The sequence below is a fragment of the Phasianus colchicus genome, chromosome 14 (genome assembly GCF_987193195.1).
Source record: "Phasianus colchicus chromosome 14, bPhaCol1.hap1.1, whole genome shotgun sequence".
Lineage (NCBI taxonomy): Eukaryota > Metazoa > Chordata > Aves > Galliformes > Phasianidae > Phasianus > Phasianus colchicus.
In genome coordinates this window covers 6767143-6786066 of record NC_143449.1, presented here as the reverse complement: position 1 = coordinate 6786066, position 18924 = coordinate 6767143, and the positions used below count along the sequence as shown (strand labels likewise).

Genomic DNA, 18924 nt, shown 5'->3' with positions numbered 1-18924 from the left:
GCACTCAGTTCTGCAAACAAAATGCTCTGATTTGCACATCTCACCTTACAACGTATGTAAGAAAAACATTGGCTCTTGGGTGGCTTTTGCAGACTGCCTTTGAAAAGTTTTGCCCATCTGAAAACAACAGCAGCAGCAAAGTGTGAAGGCCATTGGGAACCAGCATTTATATAGAATATAGTACAATTATTCTTGGGCCTGTTCGCTCTTAACAGAGTTCTATCAGCAGTTTCAGTTCTGTACACCAGAAGGTCTGTGCCGTGAAAGGCACAGAAGCAGCTCTGTGCTTGCCCTGTGGTACACCTGGCTAACCTGCAACTAACTCCCACTGCAAATCATTAATAAAATAATACCAGACCTAAGAAGGGGGAAACAGTGCTAGAAATTTGTTACTGACAGTGGAATTGTGTGTGTATACAGGCCGTCATGCCTTCTACGTTAAAACTCAAAGAGCCATGTAAATTTAACAAGTGAGCGTGTAACTGCACCTGCTTATCCTAATTGTAAATGCTGTGGAAGACAGAGCAAGAGAAAACACAGCAGCATGGGAGATGGCAGTCTGTGCTGGCCTTCATGATAAAATCAAAATCCAAAGATTAACTGAGACAGTCAACTCAAAAGTGTGAATTATGAAAGTTCAGCAAAATAGCAGCATGAGAATTTCACTTGTATTTTATAGCATGACAAAATTTGTCCTTTTATAATAAAGAGAAATGGGGGAGCTTTCCTATCCCTGTACTTACGATACTGCTAGTCATGAGGACAATTTGCATGAAGTGTTCCTTTCCCATCGCTTTCAGAAGATTCGCTGTTCTCAGTAAGCAGCAAAATCACTGGGAAATCCTGTGAATACAATGGCACCACCTACCATCACGGCGAAATGTTTGTGGCAGAGGGGCTTTTCCAAAACAGGCAAGCAAACCAGTGTGCCCAGTGCAGCTGCTCAGTAAGTACCACAGCTTGTCAGAGTCCTTCTCTGTCTGAGCTTCATTTCACCTTTCCAGAAGACATGGCACTGAAATGCATGCAGTCCATAGCATACAGTAGAGGCTGGGAACTGGGAGTTAATGCAGAAACTCACAAAAAGTGCTACAAGCCAGTCCATGGCACCTGGTAAATGCCAGACTGCCTCCTGCTCAAACACAGAGGCAAAGCTCACCCTGTCAGACATTTGCTGTAGGTAAGCATGCAGTGTAAGGCAGCAGATAAACAACTGCTACTTGGCATTTATAGAACGTATCACTTCAACCTGACTGGAAAATACAGCACTGAGTCATGAAAAGAAATCGGATTCATTTGGGCTGAGCTGATAAGAGCCCCATGAGCTGGGACTGGACAGCTCTGTAAGACAGCACCGGGCCCAAACCCATTACTGAGGTGCCACCAATTTAATCCAGCATATTTGAGCAGTCACTCAGTGACTCTTCAGAGGCATCCTTTGAGCTGAAACATCTTTCTCATCCCAATCAGGACCTCTTCTGATCAAACTGTTGTTGTATTCAGCATTAACAACAAACTGAACAGGTTAGGTACTGAACAATTTTGCATCACTGCCAAGTTCTTCCTCCAGATCAGTGGTATGACATGACTTAGGGAGAACGGGGAAGAATTTACACCAGGTGGTAAACATTGACAGATTTTAGGCTTATAGTAATTGCAATTCCTTCCTTCTCCACACTTCTTTAACTTTTCTCATTTTTGTAAAACAAAGGGACTTCCCTCTGCATGACATACGTTTAAGAACTGCCATTCAGATTCTTCACTGGTTTAATATTCTGCTTTTGGCTACTTGAGGGGCATATATGTAAGCATCCATACTAGATTTAAATATGTCCATAATAGTGCATACATGATACCATACAAATTGATGACTCCTAAATGCTCCTTGTGTCTCACTGGCAGGAAGGAAATGTGTACTGTGGGCTGAAGACCTGTCCCAAATTAACTTGCTCTTTCCCAGTTTCTGTTCCAGAGTCCTGCTGTCCAGTTTGCAGAGGTAAGTGTTACACATGCACAGGACACACATCAGCTTGTATTCCTTCCCCTGTCTGTGCACCAGCACTGTCACTTAGGATGTTGTCTGCAAGTTTCTCATTTATTCAAAACCTAATGCATGCTGGAAAATTAAACGTCAAATTCCAGTAGGGCAATATTACTAACTTTGTTTTCCTTAATTGAAACAAGGAAAGAATGCACTGATGAAGTTGCATTCCAATGATGAAGACAGTCAGGGTTCAAATGATGAATTTAAATAGTTGTCATTGCTTTGGCTAGATGGGTTTTGAAGTAAAAGATGAGGTTCTATCTGACAAGTTATCAGTCCTGCTCAAGTTATACAAGACATAAGAATTTCAATTCAGAGGTGAATTTCAATTCAGAGGTTAATTTCAATTCAGTTTAAATTAGGTGTCAATCTGTATTCAGCAAACATTGGTATTTTATTGGCAGTTCCATTTTAGATCCTGTAGGCATGGAGAACTTGGTTACAAGGAAGCATACTGCCAGCCTTACTAGCCCTTCTGAATGTCTACACTTAAATATCTGTCTGCAAGCCTGTCTAAATATCTGAAGATTTCTAGATGTATTGTATCTCACTATTGGTAGTGAGATGCACTTCTCAAGAATCTAAGCACCTGTGGCCTGTTCTCAGAGGTGCAAGGAGGCTAAAGATGCCTATGGTTTTCAAAAATGCCACTCCTCTGGACCCAGTCCAACAGCTCTGCATCCTTCTTGTGCTGCGGGTTCATTGCTGTCACTGTCCTTCCAGTCAGAGCAAGGATGAGGATTTCTATGTCAGGATCCTTAAGGGATCAGGATCCAACCTCCCCTTAAGTTAAATGGAAAGTTCTCAAAAAATGCCATACGGTAGCAGAACCACGATGGATCTGACTGAGTGAAATCAAGTTAACTGCAGAACTAGAGAGACAGCTGCATCAGCACCATGGCTCTCCCAGGCCAGGATCACATGCTATTACTGCTGTGGCAGTTATCCTGTCACAGGGGCCCAAGCTTGTGCCTGGCACTGTTGCGTGCCATTCATGTAAACCAGCAAGTTCATGATGTGGTGGTACTGCACTGTGTTCCAGAGTAATTGCTCAGCACACACAGAGCTAGGCTTCGAGCCACTAGCAAAACAACTTTATCAGTACCTGTATCTGAGTTCCATGGCTGGGATAAATTCCAAGGTCAGCTCCACACTAAATGATTTCTCCCGCTCTTGTACAAGTTTTCCAAAAAACAGCTATCAGTTCATGTTCCATGGCTTGTTCTGTCAAGGAACACCTCCAAATACATCTTTAACAACTCTTACAGCTACATTCTCTCTCTAGCCTGAAACTGATGTTTCCCTGCTGTAATGTTCACGTCCCTCATACTAGTTGTGTATGTGTTTATGGAGCTTGTCTTTACCCAGAAAACAGCTGGATGTTACTTCTGAATAGACACTGAAAATTTCTTCTTTTCAACTTTTCCCATGAATTACATGTTTGGCTGTGAGGGACCAGAGGCTGGCTCTGCAAGTCCCTCACACTGATTCTCAACAGCATTCATTACTTCTACATTGCATGCACCGATTGAAAGTGCTCTAGCAAAACCTTTTTTATTTAAAAGACAAGTGAGTGTGTCCTTGCTTTGTTATGAAGGTTATTACTGTTATAAGCCTTACTTCCCTATTACTTTTATTGGCCCAATTCAAAAAGGAACACTTGAACATTTCATACCTTCTGCATTCAAATAAAGCATCCTGTGAGCTTACATGGGATCCAGTCTTAGTGGGCCAATTTCTCATATATGACATCTCTGCCGTAACTCAGTGCAGTTGATAATCACATTATATATATACATTTTTTTTTAAATAAAGCATAAATAAGGAAAAAAAACACACATAGGGGTATAAAATGTGCAGGACTAAGTATGGCTTACATTTTCCTGATAGAATGTAAATTATTAGTGGCTAGACTTCAGAGTCGAGTTACAGTCAGTCAAGTTACATACCCACTGATCAACAGTAAGGGCACTTGTGGGTCCCCTCAGCACACAGCAGATGGAAGGTCACACAGCCTTGCCTTTCTCTGTGAGCTCAGCTAAGCTCATTTCTCCTTGCCTTTGTGATCACATAAGTTCCAAGATATTTGGGAAGTCATCTCTACATAATCTAACACAATTGAGTCAGACTAAAGACTGACAAATTTAGCTGTAAAGCTGGATGAGATTTTTCTTCTACGTATCTCCCAAATCCTTGCACAATGACTCCTCTAACTGATACTGCCCTATTTCATGTACAGGAGATGGAGAGTTATCCTGGGAGCAGGCTGATGGAGATATCTTCCGGCAGCCAGCCAACAGGGAAGCTGTAAGTGTGACCTGTGATTTAAAGACACATTTTCTGCCCATGCATGCCAGTATACTGGGGGGAAAAAGAAAGAAAAAGAAGAAAGAGGATGTTAACAGGTCAGGCAAGGTATAGAAATATCTACTGCAGCAAGCTCCTTAATAAACTTAACCTGAATTCATGAGTTACATGAGCTCCTGTTGGCTCTGAATTTGGCCATCTGTATGTGCTCTATGAGAATAAAATTCCACAGCATTTTGTTTGCTATACAAGCAACACTTCAAAATCAAAATTACAAACTCTTATTTCCCAGTTGACATATATACATATGTGTATTTACTTTAGGGGCTTCACTGCCTCTGGGGTTAACAGTAACCACTAACAACTTACTCAAGAGAGGCTTTTTGTAACAGCACTTGGAGAGAACATGAAGAGCTTTTAAGCATTTTTAAGCACACTACCCAAATACATGAACCAACAGGTCTTTGGATTAGTGAGAAGAATCATGCCTCATAAAATACCTGCTTTAGTACACACTATCCCTTCATGCCCATGGATATTTTGGAAAATAATTCTCTGAAAATAGCCAGCTCTTTTGCTATAGAAAGCACACAGACACAGACTACTTTCCTCTGCAAACCAAATGAGATTTCCCAGTCTGCAAGACAGACTGAAATAAGGTTCTGCTCAGTCTGTGTAAAGTTGGCTAGCCCTGGCCCAGCACAAGGGTTCAGAACAGCTGCATGCAAACAAGAAGCAGCCCAAGCAGAAAGCAGTTTTGATGAGGAAAACTAGACGGACTCACCTGTTCTTAAAGCAGACGTAAGTAAAGAAGGTGTCTAGCTCTGAATTCTGTTTATCATAAATTGAGTGAAATGGGGACTTCTAGGTTGTGATTCATCTCCTGAGATCTACAGCAGGTCAGATGGATCACGTTCAAGAAGTACTTGATAAGGGACTTCAGATAATCAGTTTAGATGTAGACACCTACACTGAATATACAGTCTGGTGAGATGAGGTCCAACTGTGTATATGGAGTTAACTTCATTGCCATGTTAAGCACCTGCAAAACCTGTGTGGCCTTCTTTTGTTTGGTACCATTCCTTACACTTAAGGCACTCATGCTCACTGGAATGATACATTTACTTTCCTGCTCTCTTTCTGTCTCCAGAGACACTCTTACCACCGCTCCCACTATGAGCTGTCACCCAGCTCCACCAGGCAGGTAGTCAATGTCCCACGATTTCCAAGTGCCAGGAATAACCGCGGAGTCCTACCAGATCCCCAGCAAGCATCAGGAACAATAGTACAAATTGTTATCAACAACAAGCACAGGCACGGACGAGGTAAAGATAAGTATTTTGTATGGTATTAAAGATAAGTATTTTGTATGGTATTATTCTGGGTCAGGCATTTAACACCTACAAAAAATGTCTTCTCAAAATGTACAGCAGACTCTTGGAAATTCACACTGGTATCGGGAGATCCAATGCAAATCAGAGGGTGAAAGCAACAGACTAGTAAGGATATGAAATAAGCTCCTCTGAGATCAGTTGTGCCTGCTAATACAACAGTGCATTTCAGCCTGCATGGGCACAGCATTATTGTGTTGCTGTCTGAATTGCTTTGTGGTATTGTACTACATAATTCAGAAAACACATGCTGCTGTGACCAGCAAAGTGAGCTCTAAGTGCCCCAAAGGACACCATGATGCCCTTAGATTTGCTAACTGGTTCACACAGTGACTTGTGCAGTAGGATATAGATGGTGGTTATGTTCTTTACACCGTCTCCTATTTTTTTTTTACTAGCTGCAAACTGCATGTATTTAAACCACCCCACAAATCTCAGGCCACAAAACTTTGCTGTAGAATTGAAAGTTTTCTGACTCCAAGGCTTAGCCAATTATTCCAAAGAAAGAAAATATCATGTCTTCCCCCACCTTAAGCTGGTTGTCTGAGATGCAGGGGGTCCTTTTCCTCCCCCTTGTCTAACAGTAGATGCAGAGCAGGTAATTAATCGAGACTGGATGTCTGAGCTGTAACCAGGCAAAGTTAACCAAAGCAATGAATCCTTCAGTGCCTTCTGATAATATATTACATTATGTGGGCAGCAGGACTTTGAGCCTATATGGCAGACCTTATACAAACATGACTAAGACATTCCTGCTGCATTGTAGGACAGACAAAAATAGAGGGAAAATAGCAGTTGTCAGTTCATGGGACAGCAGGTGCTGTACAATCAAAAGGGCAGGATGCTCAGTTCCCACAGTGGGTGTATGTAAGGCAGCTGAGGTCTGCAGGAACAGCTCTAAGAAGCCATAAAATAAATGGCTGTAAAAGTGCATATTCAGAAAAGCAGTTATCCACAAACACCACTCAGTAGGCACTCAGAAACTACCCACAAAGAGTTAAAAGCCCCTGTATTAGGGCCAACTAATCTTTCAAGGTATTAACTAACAGAAGGAATGTTGGCCATAGGATCTTTATTATCCACCTGAACAACCATGAAAAAGCATTCAGATCATGCCAGTGTTTTGTGCTGAATCTAGGAGTAGGAATCTCCACACAGTGCAATACCTCTGACATGTTATTCACACATAAAGACATCATCAAAGCAGTTTCTAACTGATTTGTTTCAGCAAATAAAAAGCATACAGATGAATAGCATATTTCTGAATGCAGTATACTAACTGCTACAACTTCATACATCCACTGCCTGGAGAGTGTCTAACTGATCCCCTTGGTGGAAACCAGAATGCTGACCATGTATTTTCTTTTGTTCTTCCCCAGTTAACAAGTAATGCGTTAATTAATGCATATGTCCCTTGAGACACAACAAACTAAAAAATAAATACATAGCAATTCTCCTGACAAGCAAATAAATTGTGATTGTATGGATACAGATTTATAATTCTGAATGCAAAGAACACACACAAAAAAACAGGGCATTTGGGAGCCAGAAGTTACATGCCATATTTTAGCTTCTTCTGAAGGCTTCATTTGCTACCCCAGACTGTTCTGTGCTAAACAGATCCTTCTTCTCTCATTTTCAGTAAACAGATAACACATTATTTGCTTTCATGTGAGAAACAAAACTGTTTTCCACCTCTAAAATAAAGCCATGTCTTAAGAAGGAGTTAAAAAATAGCAAATTATAAACCAAATGATAACATAACCTCATGAAAGATAATACATTGCAAAGAACATTCCCCATAAATCTCAGCAACTCAGTGAAGTATAAGCCAGTTGATCACATCTGTTACCAGTTAGATGTAAATTTCAGATTACAGATAAAAATTAAATTGCTTTTGAAAGTTACAGGCAAAATAGGAACATATTTTACAAATAAAAGCATTAATAAAAATGATGGCATATTAAAAGAATTGGAAATATTTGCAACATACCCCAGCTTCACTTCAGTTGCCTTTAGAATTCAGGCAATGCCCTTTCTTTCACCTTGTTAGGATTAGTTTGCATTTTTCTTCGTGTTTATAAAATATTTAAAAAGAAAGAAGTAAGGTTTATAGGACAAATGCAAACATGGTGTAAAGTGATATAATCCCCATTAAATGCATGGTGACCCAAAGTGACTTCTACCAGGTAGGAATTTTTCCACTCTCCTTTTGCCAGCTGTATTTCTCTGTCTCTCAGGGGCACAGATGAAAAAAATACTGTGAGATGCTTAGGTGCTCTTGGAATGAAATCTCAGCCCCACAGACATCCTTTCAAGTTAATGTTATCTTGTGATTCCAAAGGCCAAATGTCCCTATATACCTATAGACATACATATCCCTACAAATGACACCAGACTTCTTTTTGTAACATTCCATTGCTTTTGCTCTGTGTTGTGTAGCAGAAGTCCTGTGTGACTGCAGTATTAAAGGCCCAGGTGGCACCAACCCATCCTGTTGATAGTATGGCTCTCCCTGTAAAAGCTAATACTAGGAACAGTTGTTCAGATAACTTGTAGCAAATGTCCTGATTTTGCCCACTGCAGATTCGATACTAGCAGTCAGAGCCAATTTAGCAGGCTATGCCCTGTGTGTGGACTGAGATCAGCTGTAAGAAGGAGGAGTTAGTTTTATAAGCTGGTTAATGATGCACGACTGAAATGCATGTGTTGGAGGGGGGCTGCTCAAATACTTGACTCAGCCACCTTCTCCATTGTCTTCAAAATAGTGGTGGACACTGGCATCATGGGATTTGGAATCAAAGCCCATCTGCTCAGAAAAGAGTGATCATAGGCTCCGTCTCATTTTACGTGGCAAAACTCTGACTGAAGCAAACAAGTAGTGAAGTGAGCCAGAGACACTAACGAATTAGGTATAGAGACACTGCTTTAAACAAATGTGCAAGAATCAAATGAATATTCACAGAAGAACAGCCAGTGAACGTACCTTTTCCAGTTGTACTTTTTCTTCCTTTTCTCTTCTTTTGTAGTTTGTGTTTCAAATGGCAAAACATACTCCCACGGTGAATCTTGGCATCCTAATCTCCGAGCCTTTGGAATTGTAGAGTGTGTGTTGTGTACCTGCAACATCACCAAACAAGAGTGTAAGAAAATTCACTGTCCAGAACAATATCCCTGCAAATACCCTCAGAAAGTGGAAGGAAAGTGCTGTAAAGTCTGTCCAGGTAAAACAAAGAGTTGATCATAAACCTCTTTTTTTCTGTGCATGTCAAGGATTCTGGTCACAAGATCTGATGAAAAGAGCAAAGCAGTGCCCACGGTTCTGATTTACGTGCAGAGATATCCATGTGAGACACGCAGAGCCACCTGCCTAGCCCTCCCATTAGCTGTTGTTCTTCAGATGAGGGGCTTGCTGCATGGGGCACATATGTTCTCATCAATTCCTGCCTTTCTCTGTACTATTTGCATGACTTCCTGATGCTCATTTCCAAAGAGAATATTACAGAAACATACACAGTTCACTACTATCAGAAGACTCTTCCATCCTTTCCCCACTGCAGTACTCACAGAACATTCAAATCATTGCATCTTCTTTCTCCCATTCTTGTCCAACTTCCAACCACCATTAGAATAATTACAATTTCCACTTCTATGTCCTGTGACTTCACCAGTCTGTCATGAGATAACGTGCCCTGTGCCTAGCCCAGGCTTGCACTGAACTGCTGGCTGGCCACATCCCTACCTGACCCCTGCTGCTAATCAAACTCCAGAAGATGTAGGTTCTCCCCCCACCCTTTTCCTGAACAAAGCATTACCTCGGTTTCTTCACTCTCTCCAACCATTGATTTTCATTATTGTTTAGTTACCTCTGAGACTTGCACTGTTATTTCAAATATGCTTGGAAAGTGGACAGTGGTTCAAAAATCCTGAGGATTCTCACAGACCAGTATAGCTCATTTCTTTATGAAATTCTTTATGGATTATAAATACAAATGCTCTCTTGCCACAAGAGGCAGACAGTGGGAACCTAGCAGAATATAACACTACTAAATGCCTACGGCTTAGTTGGAGATGGATTTCAAAGACTACATAAGTGAACATATGAGTTGGTCGAGATGATCCTTGTGGGTCCCTTCCAACCTGGGATATTCCATGACACTATGAAAACTCTAATATTAAACTAAACCTGCTTGGTTTAGTGCCACGTAATTTCTGGAAGACTTGTTTACAGCTGTAGAATGTGTTTTGGACTTTTTTCTTAAACAGAAGAAGTGCCAAGTCAAAGCTTTGACAACAAAGATTACTTCTGTGGGAAAGAGACCTTTCCCGTCTATGAATCCATTTTCACAGAGGAAGGAGAAACCATCAGAAAAATTGCAGTAGAGACTGAAAAGTCACCACAAATAGAAATACACGTGTGGACAATCAGAAAAGGTGAGTTGAATAAGTTATATATTTTAAAAGTATATCATCTCTCCTTAAAATGCCAGAGCAACTTAAATTCCAAGCATCTAGAGACTGCTGTTCTCTTAGCTATTTAGGATACCAGCACTACAGCCATGTCCACTACTACGTTTTGCTGTACAAACATCATTAATAACACACACATTTGTAGTTCTGCAAACTCCTGGCCTTTATTGTGAGCAAAACAACAAAACCATGTTGGGTGTCATTAAACCATGTGTAATCTGTGACAGAGAAATGAACAATGGGTTTGAACACAGTGCTTATTTAGCTGGACAGAAAGTTTTCCTTTGAAATTACTGTCTCTCCTATCTGTCCTGTCTTCCTTAGTGATATGTAACTGCATTCATAATGGCCTACAATATTGACAATAAATGTATTAAGGGTGAAAGCCATATCTCTTACTGATTTTAACTGGTAAAATCAGAAGAAAATTCAGAAGCTTTCTGATTTGCATTACTGCAAATCCTCAACAGTTAGCAAAGAAGAAATATTATCTCCAGGTCCTTAAAGATCCTATCTACTTAATCCAATTTAAGCAAAAAGGATGCAATCCCCTTAGGAAAACCTCTTCTAGTGCAGCCCTTTGCACGGAAATGATCTCCAGAATGCACTATAAAGCACAAAGCCAAACCCCAACTATGAGCAGAACAGAAGTCGCAGGAGGGCTGATGGTTAATAATTACTGTATGCGTTCAAGAAGCCACAAAGCCTTGTGATGACTTGTCAGTAATGTCTGCTAACTCATGACAGGCAAAATGCCAGCTAACAACAAAATTGTACTGGTTTTCTCCCAGATACTGAGATTTTGGCTTCTGTTGTAGTTTTACATTCGCCCATGCTAAGAAAGGTTTTAGCTATGTCAGAAAAAAATCAGCTAATTCTCACACCCATCCTCAACTCTCTGCAGTCATAAATCCTCTGAAGAGTAGCACTGGGGTAGCAAACAGTCAGACAGAATAGGCCGAAATTCCACATTATTGGTAAGGATTATTTCACAGTGTAGCTCAAAACAGCAGTAATTCTACATAAAGACTGGGCAGCACCCGGGGCTTAGAGCAATGTGCAGTAACAGCCACTTCTTGTACCTTTGCTGAAGGGATTCTCCGTCATTTCTACATTGAGAAAATGTCCAAGAGGGAATTTGAAGAGCTTCCCTACTTCAAACAGATAACAAGGACAACCTCTAGTAAGTAAAATTCTGACCTCTTCAGGCTTTTCTCCATTTATACAACCTTGAAAAATACGCCATTTTACTCAATGCAGTCAAACAGCCTCATGTTCCTCTAGTATGTGGCTTTGTATAAAACCAAATAATCAAAACACAGCAATTTAAAGTGCAGGTACATACAGCACGATGCACTAGTCTCCTGTCATTCTGAGAAAACAAATTGGCTGTTTTCTGCTTATAATGCCATGAGTCTGAAATATGACTGATGTCAGCACAACAGCACTATTTGACTTTATTTAAGCCCATATATGTACATATGTTGTACTTGAAAAAGCCTTTTCTATGTTCTAAGCAGTATTTTTATTATTAAAATTTGTCTTTTGAAAAGTTATGCAACTCATTTATCACTCTTGCTTCAATTTCTTTTTTGTATTTCATCCAGCTTGGGATATGATACCTAATTTGACAGTTTAATTAAGGTATAGGCATTTTTAGTTACTAGTTCTTTTGCACTACGAATTGTCAGGGGTTTTTTTGAAGTTCCAAGTAGGCAGGGAAGTATTATGAAGTAATTCTTCATAATACAGGCTAAGTGAGAAGCAGACACCTTTTCATCTTGAAGATTTCCTAATTTGTTCCTTTCAGCCTTCTCTGCACTTGTCATTGTTATCTGTACCATCACATCCTAGTTAGTGGGACAGTGAGCAATTCTGTTAACCTTAGCAAAACTATACCAGAATATTGTTATTTGACACAGTTTGTATAATATACAGGTAGCTAGAGTTCATACTGCATGAAATGCTGACTTCTAAATGCTTTCATTTACCATCACATTTAAATTTTTATATCACTGTCATAAATCAATGGATCTGACTTCATAAATGGTTGAAGCAAATAGTACTACTTGAGTAAAGAAAAGGATATTCAGGTTCTTGTTTATCATTTGTAACAAAATTGCTTTTCATAGAATATGTTAAATGACTGTAAAATACTTTGAATATTTTCCGTGGGAGGATTGGACATCCTCTCTTTGACCACTGTGTATCAGTTTGTCTGGAGAATGCTTGTGACTCCAAAGTTCCCTATGCCCTTCCTAAGCGAGTGTCTTTCTCCTTTGTGTTTTTGTTTTCAGGCCAGTGGAAAATATTTAGCGAGGGAGAAGCTCAGATCAGCCAAATGTGTGAAAGCAGAGTGTGCAGGACTGAGCTCGAGGATTTGGTAAAGGTTTTGTACCTTGAGAAGTCTGAAAAGGGTCACTGTTAAGGGAGACAGCACTGGAGGGAGAAAAACAAGAAAACTTATGAAAACTTGGATCTGCAGCTGGACTGCAGGCTTATTTTGCTTAAGTCAACAGTTGCCCTAAAACCAAAACTATAATGCAGTAATTATTCACATCATGCACAGCAAATTTGCTGCTTTATGTGTAGTGGTCTGTGTCAATCGTTCAAATATCTCCTCCAAAATTCTAGGAGACTCTGTGTTACTGGTGGGGGAAGCAGAAAGAGAGACTGTACTTTCCCAGAGTTGCATTTCTTTACAAGTTAGAAAGAGAAAACAGAATGCTTTTATTATTTGGCAAGTTATTCAAACTAATGGAAAGAAGGACACCTAATAAATGTGCAGGAGCTGTGGAGAGCATTATTTCCTGTGCCGAGCTCATACCATTTCTGGAGTTGAAATGGCTTGTGAATTTCTTTTTAAGTAGTGGAAGAAAAATACAAGTGCTGCAGTACTTGTGTTGGAGACATAAAAAACAGATTTAAACTAACAAACTCCTAAGCAGCCTGCCTTTGGGATGATGTCTTGTTGTTGAGCAAACAGAGTCCATAAACTGAACAGCAGGTGTTAGTGGCAATCACTATATTTTTGTAGCAACTTGAGCAAATGTTCGCTTTTAAGTGGTTTTCACTGTTTCCACCACCCACTTCTCTAAAAAAAATGTACGTATTATCTCTCAATCACAGCCCTAATAACTTCATTCTTCTGGGCCTGATTAACACGTGGTCTTGGCTGATAGACTGCCTTGTAAAGGCAGAAGAAGGTGGTGAAGTACTTGCAGCACTTTCAGAATTCCTAGGGGGTTGTACCTGCCAATTAATAACTCCTTCATTACAACAGAGCTTAATTTATTTGTTCTGGTTTGTTACAAAGCTAATCTGCATTTTTTTTCTGATGGTGACTTCCCAATTCTCAAGCTTCAAGGACAGATTTCCCCCATGACAAATACCAAACAGCTACAGCAAGCCTTTAGAACGCAGTAGCCCTACGAAAACTCTTATCTTTGTGAAAAAGAATTTTGAGATACTCTGTTAGACTTAGTAATAGGACGTCTACAGTGTTTAAGAAAGGTGGCTCTCATCTGCCAAAAAAGAAGCAGAAGGCTGTTATTTTGAAAAAATATTTTCTCTGAAGAGTCACCATAATGCTGCACTGCCCGGGGGCTGCAGTGTTGGGTGAATTCCCAAGAAGCAAATGACTCTGCCTGCTTTGCCTCCATTTTCTGCTCCACAAGTGGGAAGGAACACTGCTGTTCAAACGCACGCTAGGAAATAAAGCTTTGTGGAAACAATCTGAACCAGGGGCTGGGCCTTCATAGGGAGTGAAGTCACAGTGACTGCGAGGATTTTGAGGTTTGTTGTTCTGCCAGCAACAGCACTGCAGGGGTGCACCCATTTCTAAGGGATGGAGGTGTGGGAGTTCATTCAGTCAGTGCTGAATGCCACCTCCCTGCAGCTCCTCTCAGCCAGGCTGCCTCGTGCTGCCCAGGCCCTGCTCTGCTGCAGGCAGCACGGCGTGGGGCTTCCCAGCAAAGAGGAGCAAGTGAGAAAAACAGGCTGAAAGGGGTGGGAAAGCTGGAGGGAACTGGGCAAATAACTCACTGAGTGATCCAGGATGTTGTAACTCCAGGATCCTGCATATAATCACCACATTGTCCCTTGGCCTGGGCGCAGAGTGGCTAACATAGAGGAACACTTCCCTCCCTGCCAAGTGCTCGACACAGTTCACCGTGTCAGAAAACATGCTAAAAAGGGAGCGTGCAGGTGGATTTGCAATAATAAAACACTAGTCTGATGTCAGTAAGAACCAAACCTCATCAGGCTGCAGTGAGGACAGCTCCAGCATGGCTCCTGCACAGACACAGCCCTACCAGCAGAAGTGCCCAGCAAGGCCACAGGGAGCCCAGGCTTGGCATCCCTCCTGCTCTGACCTGCTGCAGGGCCACTCCTCGCACTGCTGGCCCTGTTTCACCCTTTCTGAAATCCCCTTTTCCTGAGGTTTCGCTGCTGGGCCCAGCCATTGCCTTTGTAGCCATGTGACAGCCCAGCCTCTCCTCACAGAGCCCAGCGGGGCACAGACTATCACTGGTAACGTGCTACGTGCACAGAGTCTGAATGGACACCTAGCCATAAGAAAGACAAAGTGATTTGTCCCATTGAGTTTCCATGGTATCATTGCCTCCATAAGTGCTGTGTGGGTGTTTGGAATTGGAGTAGGGCATCCTAACCGAGGTCCTGAGGCCTCACTGCACCAGAGGTCACTGCAAAATAATTAACTGTGGAAGCACCAGCTTGGTCTTAGCAAAACCCACAGCACGTGGCATCTATTGAATTCAAATGTGCTGTAGAAGTGCTAAATCTCACTAGAACTCTTCTGATAAGCCATGAATTATCCTGATCTTTCCTTTGGTGAAGACGCCGTAAGGAAGACCGAGGAACTGTAGCGATCTGGTGGGAAGAGCAGTTGCCTTCTCACCTCATGGGCATAGTCTGTAGCAGTAGCTGGCGAACAAAGATTGAGGGGAAAGTGTACAGTGTTGGTGTTTTTATGAAGGCGGCAATCAGCTTTTTGTATTTGTGACAGGACTGGTGGAGTCCAGATTGTGTATTTATTTTATAATAAACACTTTCTAAGAAAAGCAAAAAAAAATCATAAGCACCATCTAGTAAAATGCAGTGTTGCATTTCTGCAGTTTTTCATCACATAGGGAAATAAAATACACAGTGTCATCATGCTTTCAATTCTTTTCATGGGACGTATGTCTGTTACGGTACTTATTTATGTACTTGTATCACTTCAACCTGGTTTTATAAGTTAATAAACTCTAAAGTTGTTAAAAAAAAGCAAGCCGTTCTGAGTGTGATGTTGCTGGGTATGTTACAAGAGTCCTTTCCATGAGAACACATTCTAGGTACGCCCACCCGCCCTGCTCCCACCTTGTCTTGGAGCAGCTCCTTCCTTTCCAGACATAGCTGTCTGAAGGTTGGGAGTCACTGCCAGGCAGGACTGCGCAGCTGCATTCCCACTGAATGTATTCTCTTGATTTCATAATGTCTGAGCCATTTTTTTTTTTTTTTTTAAACCACCAAACTAAACAGTTTTGCTTCTCGCCTCACCCCTATTCCCCTGCCACATAACAGATCATCTCTAACCCAACATCATTCCACAGAGCAACATGAGGGGCAGGGTATCAAGGGAGAACTTAGAGCTGTGCTCTTCTGAAATAACTTTAGAGGATACCCATACAAGAGAAAGAATGTGACAGCCTAAGACTCATGTCCTTGTACACTCTCCATTTGGAAGAAAGGTCAAACCATTTCACAATTCAGATGATGAATACTTCCAAAATAATTGATAGCACATGAAGTATTTGTGTAACATTGGTGTGCTCTGGTGCCTATTGTGTTATCCACCTAAGATAAAAGCCAAGATTTGGGAGATTTATTGTGGGAGGGGTGAAAATTGACAAAGTTAATCCTTGTTTCCATTTATTGTTTTTGTTTGGGGTTTGAGAAATGTCTTCATCTTCTCCGCTGAGATTTTGGACTATTTTATTTCTTGGGTAAAGTATGTCTGCAACAACATGCGTAGATGAATACGAACCCGTAACCCTGCCCTTCTCACATAACACCAACCCAACTGTGAGCAAGAATGCAAAGCAGCCAAAGCAAAAACAAATAATTGAGTTTAACTCGAGAAAACAGCTTTTAATGTAGGCACACCGGCTGCTAAATCAGCTTGTTCAAAAAAAAGGAATGAGCCTCATTTCACTACCACTCTAATTAAAATCTCTCATTCTGTCCTCAGCTGACCTCAGCTCAAGAGGCAGAGATAGTCCAGCGCACCAAGCGTTAAGTGCAGCTAACTGCTTGTCAAACAGCACCACCAATCACTTTATCTCTCCACCGAGGTTAATTTCATCTCCTTAAGACTAACTTCTCCTGTGTCTCTCTTCACCTGTTTCACATCGCAACACCATGAAAATTTAGGTCAGGAAAAATTAAAACTATACCCTATTCCCACTGAAGTAAATAGAAAAATTCTCAGTCTCTGCAAGAAGTCCCTGAAGAATTCTCAGTCCCCAAAGAACCTGTACTGGCAGGCATTAAGCACATTTCAGCTTGCTTTAGTGTTTTTGTGTACCGAAGGTACATTTTCTACTTTTCACAGGCAGACTCTTAGCCACACTGCTACTCAAACTGCGAACAGCTAGGATGGGGCAAATCATCATTTTAGCCTTATCCTGGGTCTTAATTTTAGAAGTATAAACAGGAATCAAGTGACACTTACAGTTTGTGTATCAGTAAGTATTTTTGCTCTGCATCTCTAAATGGGAAGATTCAGGCTTTCCCATTAAAATATCTAGCTTGACTTTACTATGGTATTTATTTTAATTTCCTCTATTAAAATGTTGTGCAGAATGGCCAGGCTGTGCACTGTTAAATATGCAGTTCAAGTACAAACTTTTTGTAGAGTACTCAGGATGCAGGAGGAAATTCCACAGCAGCATCAAGCAAGGAAAGTGACACCTTGGGACCTTATTCTTTTTGCTGGTAAAATTCGTATGCATTTATAATAAAGATTTTATAAATAGCTCATAAACTAGTGGATAATCATCATCAATTAATCAACATTAAAGTTCTTCCTAGAAGAATGAAGATTTGATAAGATTTGATTGCAAATACAGTTATTTATTTAGGAAAAAAAATTTCTTAATTTATGATGTGTAGCTCCAAGTGACAATATGTTCCAAAGCTGTATTTTGGTGCCTGAGTTCATGTTCTTGGTTCTGCGCTAGTAGAAAACATTTCATTGCTTTGAGGACCATAATATCTATTCACATAAACTAAGTATCACAAAATCTTTGCAGTTAGATCAAGCCAGACAGTGGTGTCCTCTAACAAATGGTCCAATGACAGCACTACATAAAACATTAGAGGACGTTTACAATCAGAACTCATTATCCAGTAAGTTTAACTTTGCCACTCATATTAATGCAAAACAGTTGAAAAAATCATGCAAGCAAATCCTACCAGTAGCCTTTCTCACTCACTTCACACCATGTACATGACTATAAACAAGTCTAAATTTAAAAGGAAAAGTTATTTTGAGCTTCAGCAAATGTGCTAAATTTCTGGAAATAAAAACCCCGCTGCTATTTTGTTTGAGAGACTTAATTTATAAACTATGGATTGTTTTCACAAGCAAGAGGAAAAAATGCAGATTACTTAGGAATTGAAGGAAAATTCAGCCTAGTCTCTTTTATTTTGCAGTCATACAGCAGTGAAAGATTCAACTGATAATAATTGTCAAAGCCTTGCTTTTTATACAGTTAAGTACTTAAAACAGCTTTTCCCAACCTGATTTTCTTTTTAGCTACAAGTCAGACATTTTTCAGAGCCCTTTGCACTGATGAGTCCCTGCTGAAGAGACCAGGCTCTTCCCATGACATCAGCTTGCAACAAGCTCCCAGTTTCTTTCTCATCAGCATGTGTTGAGAATTATTTACTCCATCAAAATTATGCCCATAATGAGATCATTCTTATTAAGAGAAAGCTATTATAACTGCCACGTTCATGATGATCACAGCTCACATTTATTAATGTGAGAGCCTAACAAAACATAGTTACTGATAATTCACTTTTCAAGCAAGAATTTAAGCAAACCATAGAGAAATTGAGGAGCAGAAAAAACATGTGGCAACTGCAGACCTGCACTTGACTGATCAGCACTGGAAACTGGAGCTCTGTAGTCTGGCTTCTCTTAAGAAATAAACTACTTGCTGGAGATGTTTTATCTTTTTGCTAATTATTAACATGTTGAAAGGTGCATTTGCTGGAAGAGTACTTCTAGAATGAATCTCCAGTAACATGAGTCTGCTGGAAGATTCTTAAAGCCATGAATCCAATAACAAGCAAACAGAGTTCTCCAGATTTCTGGTGACACAGCTCAAATCTACCAGAAACTCAGTACCTGCTGCTGTTCTCTTAAAATATATTTCCCTGTAAATCTACATCATACTCACAATAAACTCAAAAAGTTTCAATGAAACTCAGTAGAAAAGATACACCAAGTAAGATTTCAAATTAAAAGGCTGCGGAAATCAGCCTATTCGCACATTAGAGGAACATCTGATCAGACAGAGAAATAAGCACTTCAATCTGAACCAAAGGCATAAGTAAAAAAAGTGAGGGAAGATGTGACAACAACTGCTATCAGTGTAAGGAGAAAGATTTTTCTCATCTTCTTTCCTCTTAAACTGCCATTTT

General features: G+C 40.5%; 2 protein-coding genes across 4 annotated transcripts in view; one reads left to right on the top strand and one right to left on the bottom strand.

The window, feature by feature from the left end:
• Positions 1–15472, top strand: part of CHRDL1 (chordin like 1) — a 42432-nt gene extending 26960 nt beyond the window's left edge. For both annotated transcript variants that reach the window (XM_090150088.1, XM_031594463.2), the window contains 8 exons: positions 801–946; positions 1903–1996; positions 4284–4351; positions 5502–5676; positions 8772–8966; positions 10009–10176; positions 11306–11395; positions 12510–15472. In XM_090150088.1, the coding sequence (XP_090006214.1) occupies positions 801–946; positions 1903–1996; positions 4284–4351; positions 5502–5676; positions 8772–8966; positions 10009–10176; positions 11306–11395; positions 12510–12640 (1067 nt within the window). In that variant the 3' untranslated portion in view covers positions 12641–15472. The remainder of the gene's footprint in view (positions 1–800; positions 947–1902; positions 1997–4283; positions 4352–5501; positions 5677–8771; positions 8967–10008; positions 10177–11305; positions 11396–12509) is intronic.
• PAK3 (p21 (RAC1) activated kinase 3) overlaps positions 1–18924 on the bottom strand; it is a 226555-nt gene that overhangs the window by 146406 nt on the left and 61225 nt on the right. For both annotated transcript variants that reach the window (XM_090150083.1, XM_090150084.1), the window contains exon 3: positions 8729–8862. The gene's annotated coding sequence lies outside the window, so the exon portion shown is untranslated. The remainder of the gene's footprint in view (positions 1–8728; positions 8863–18924) is intronic.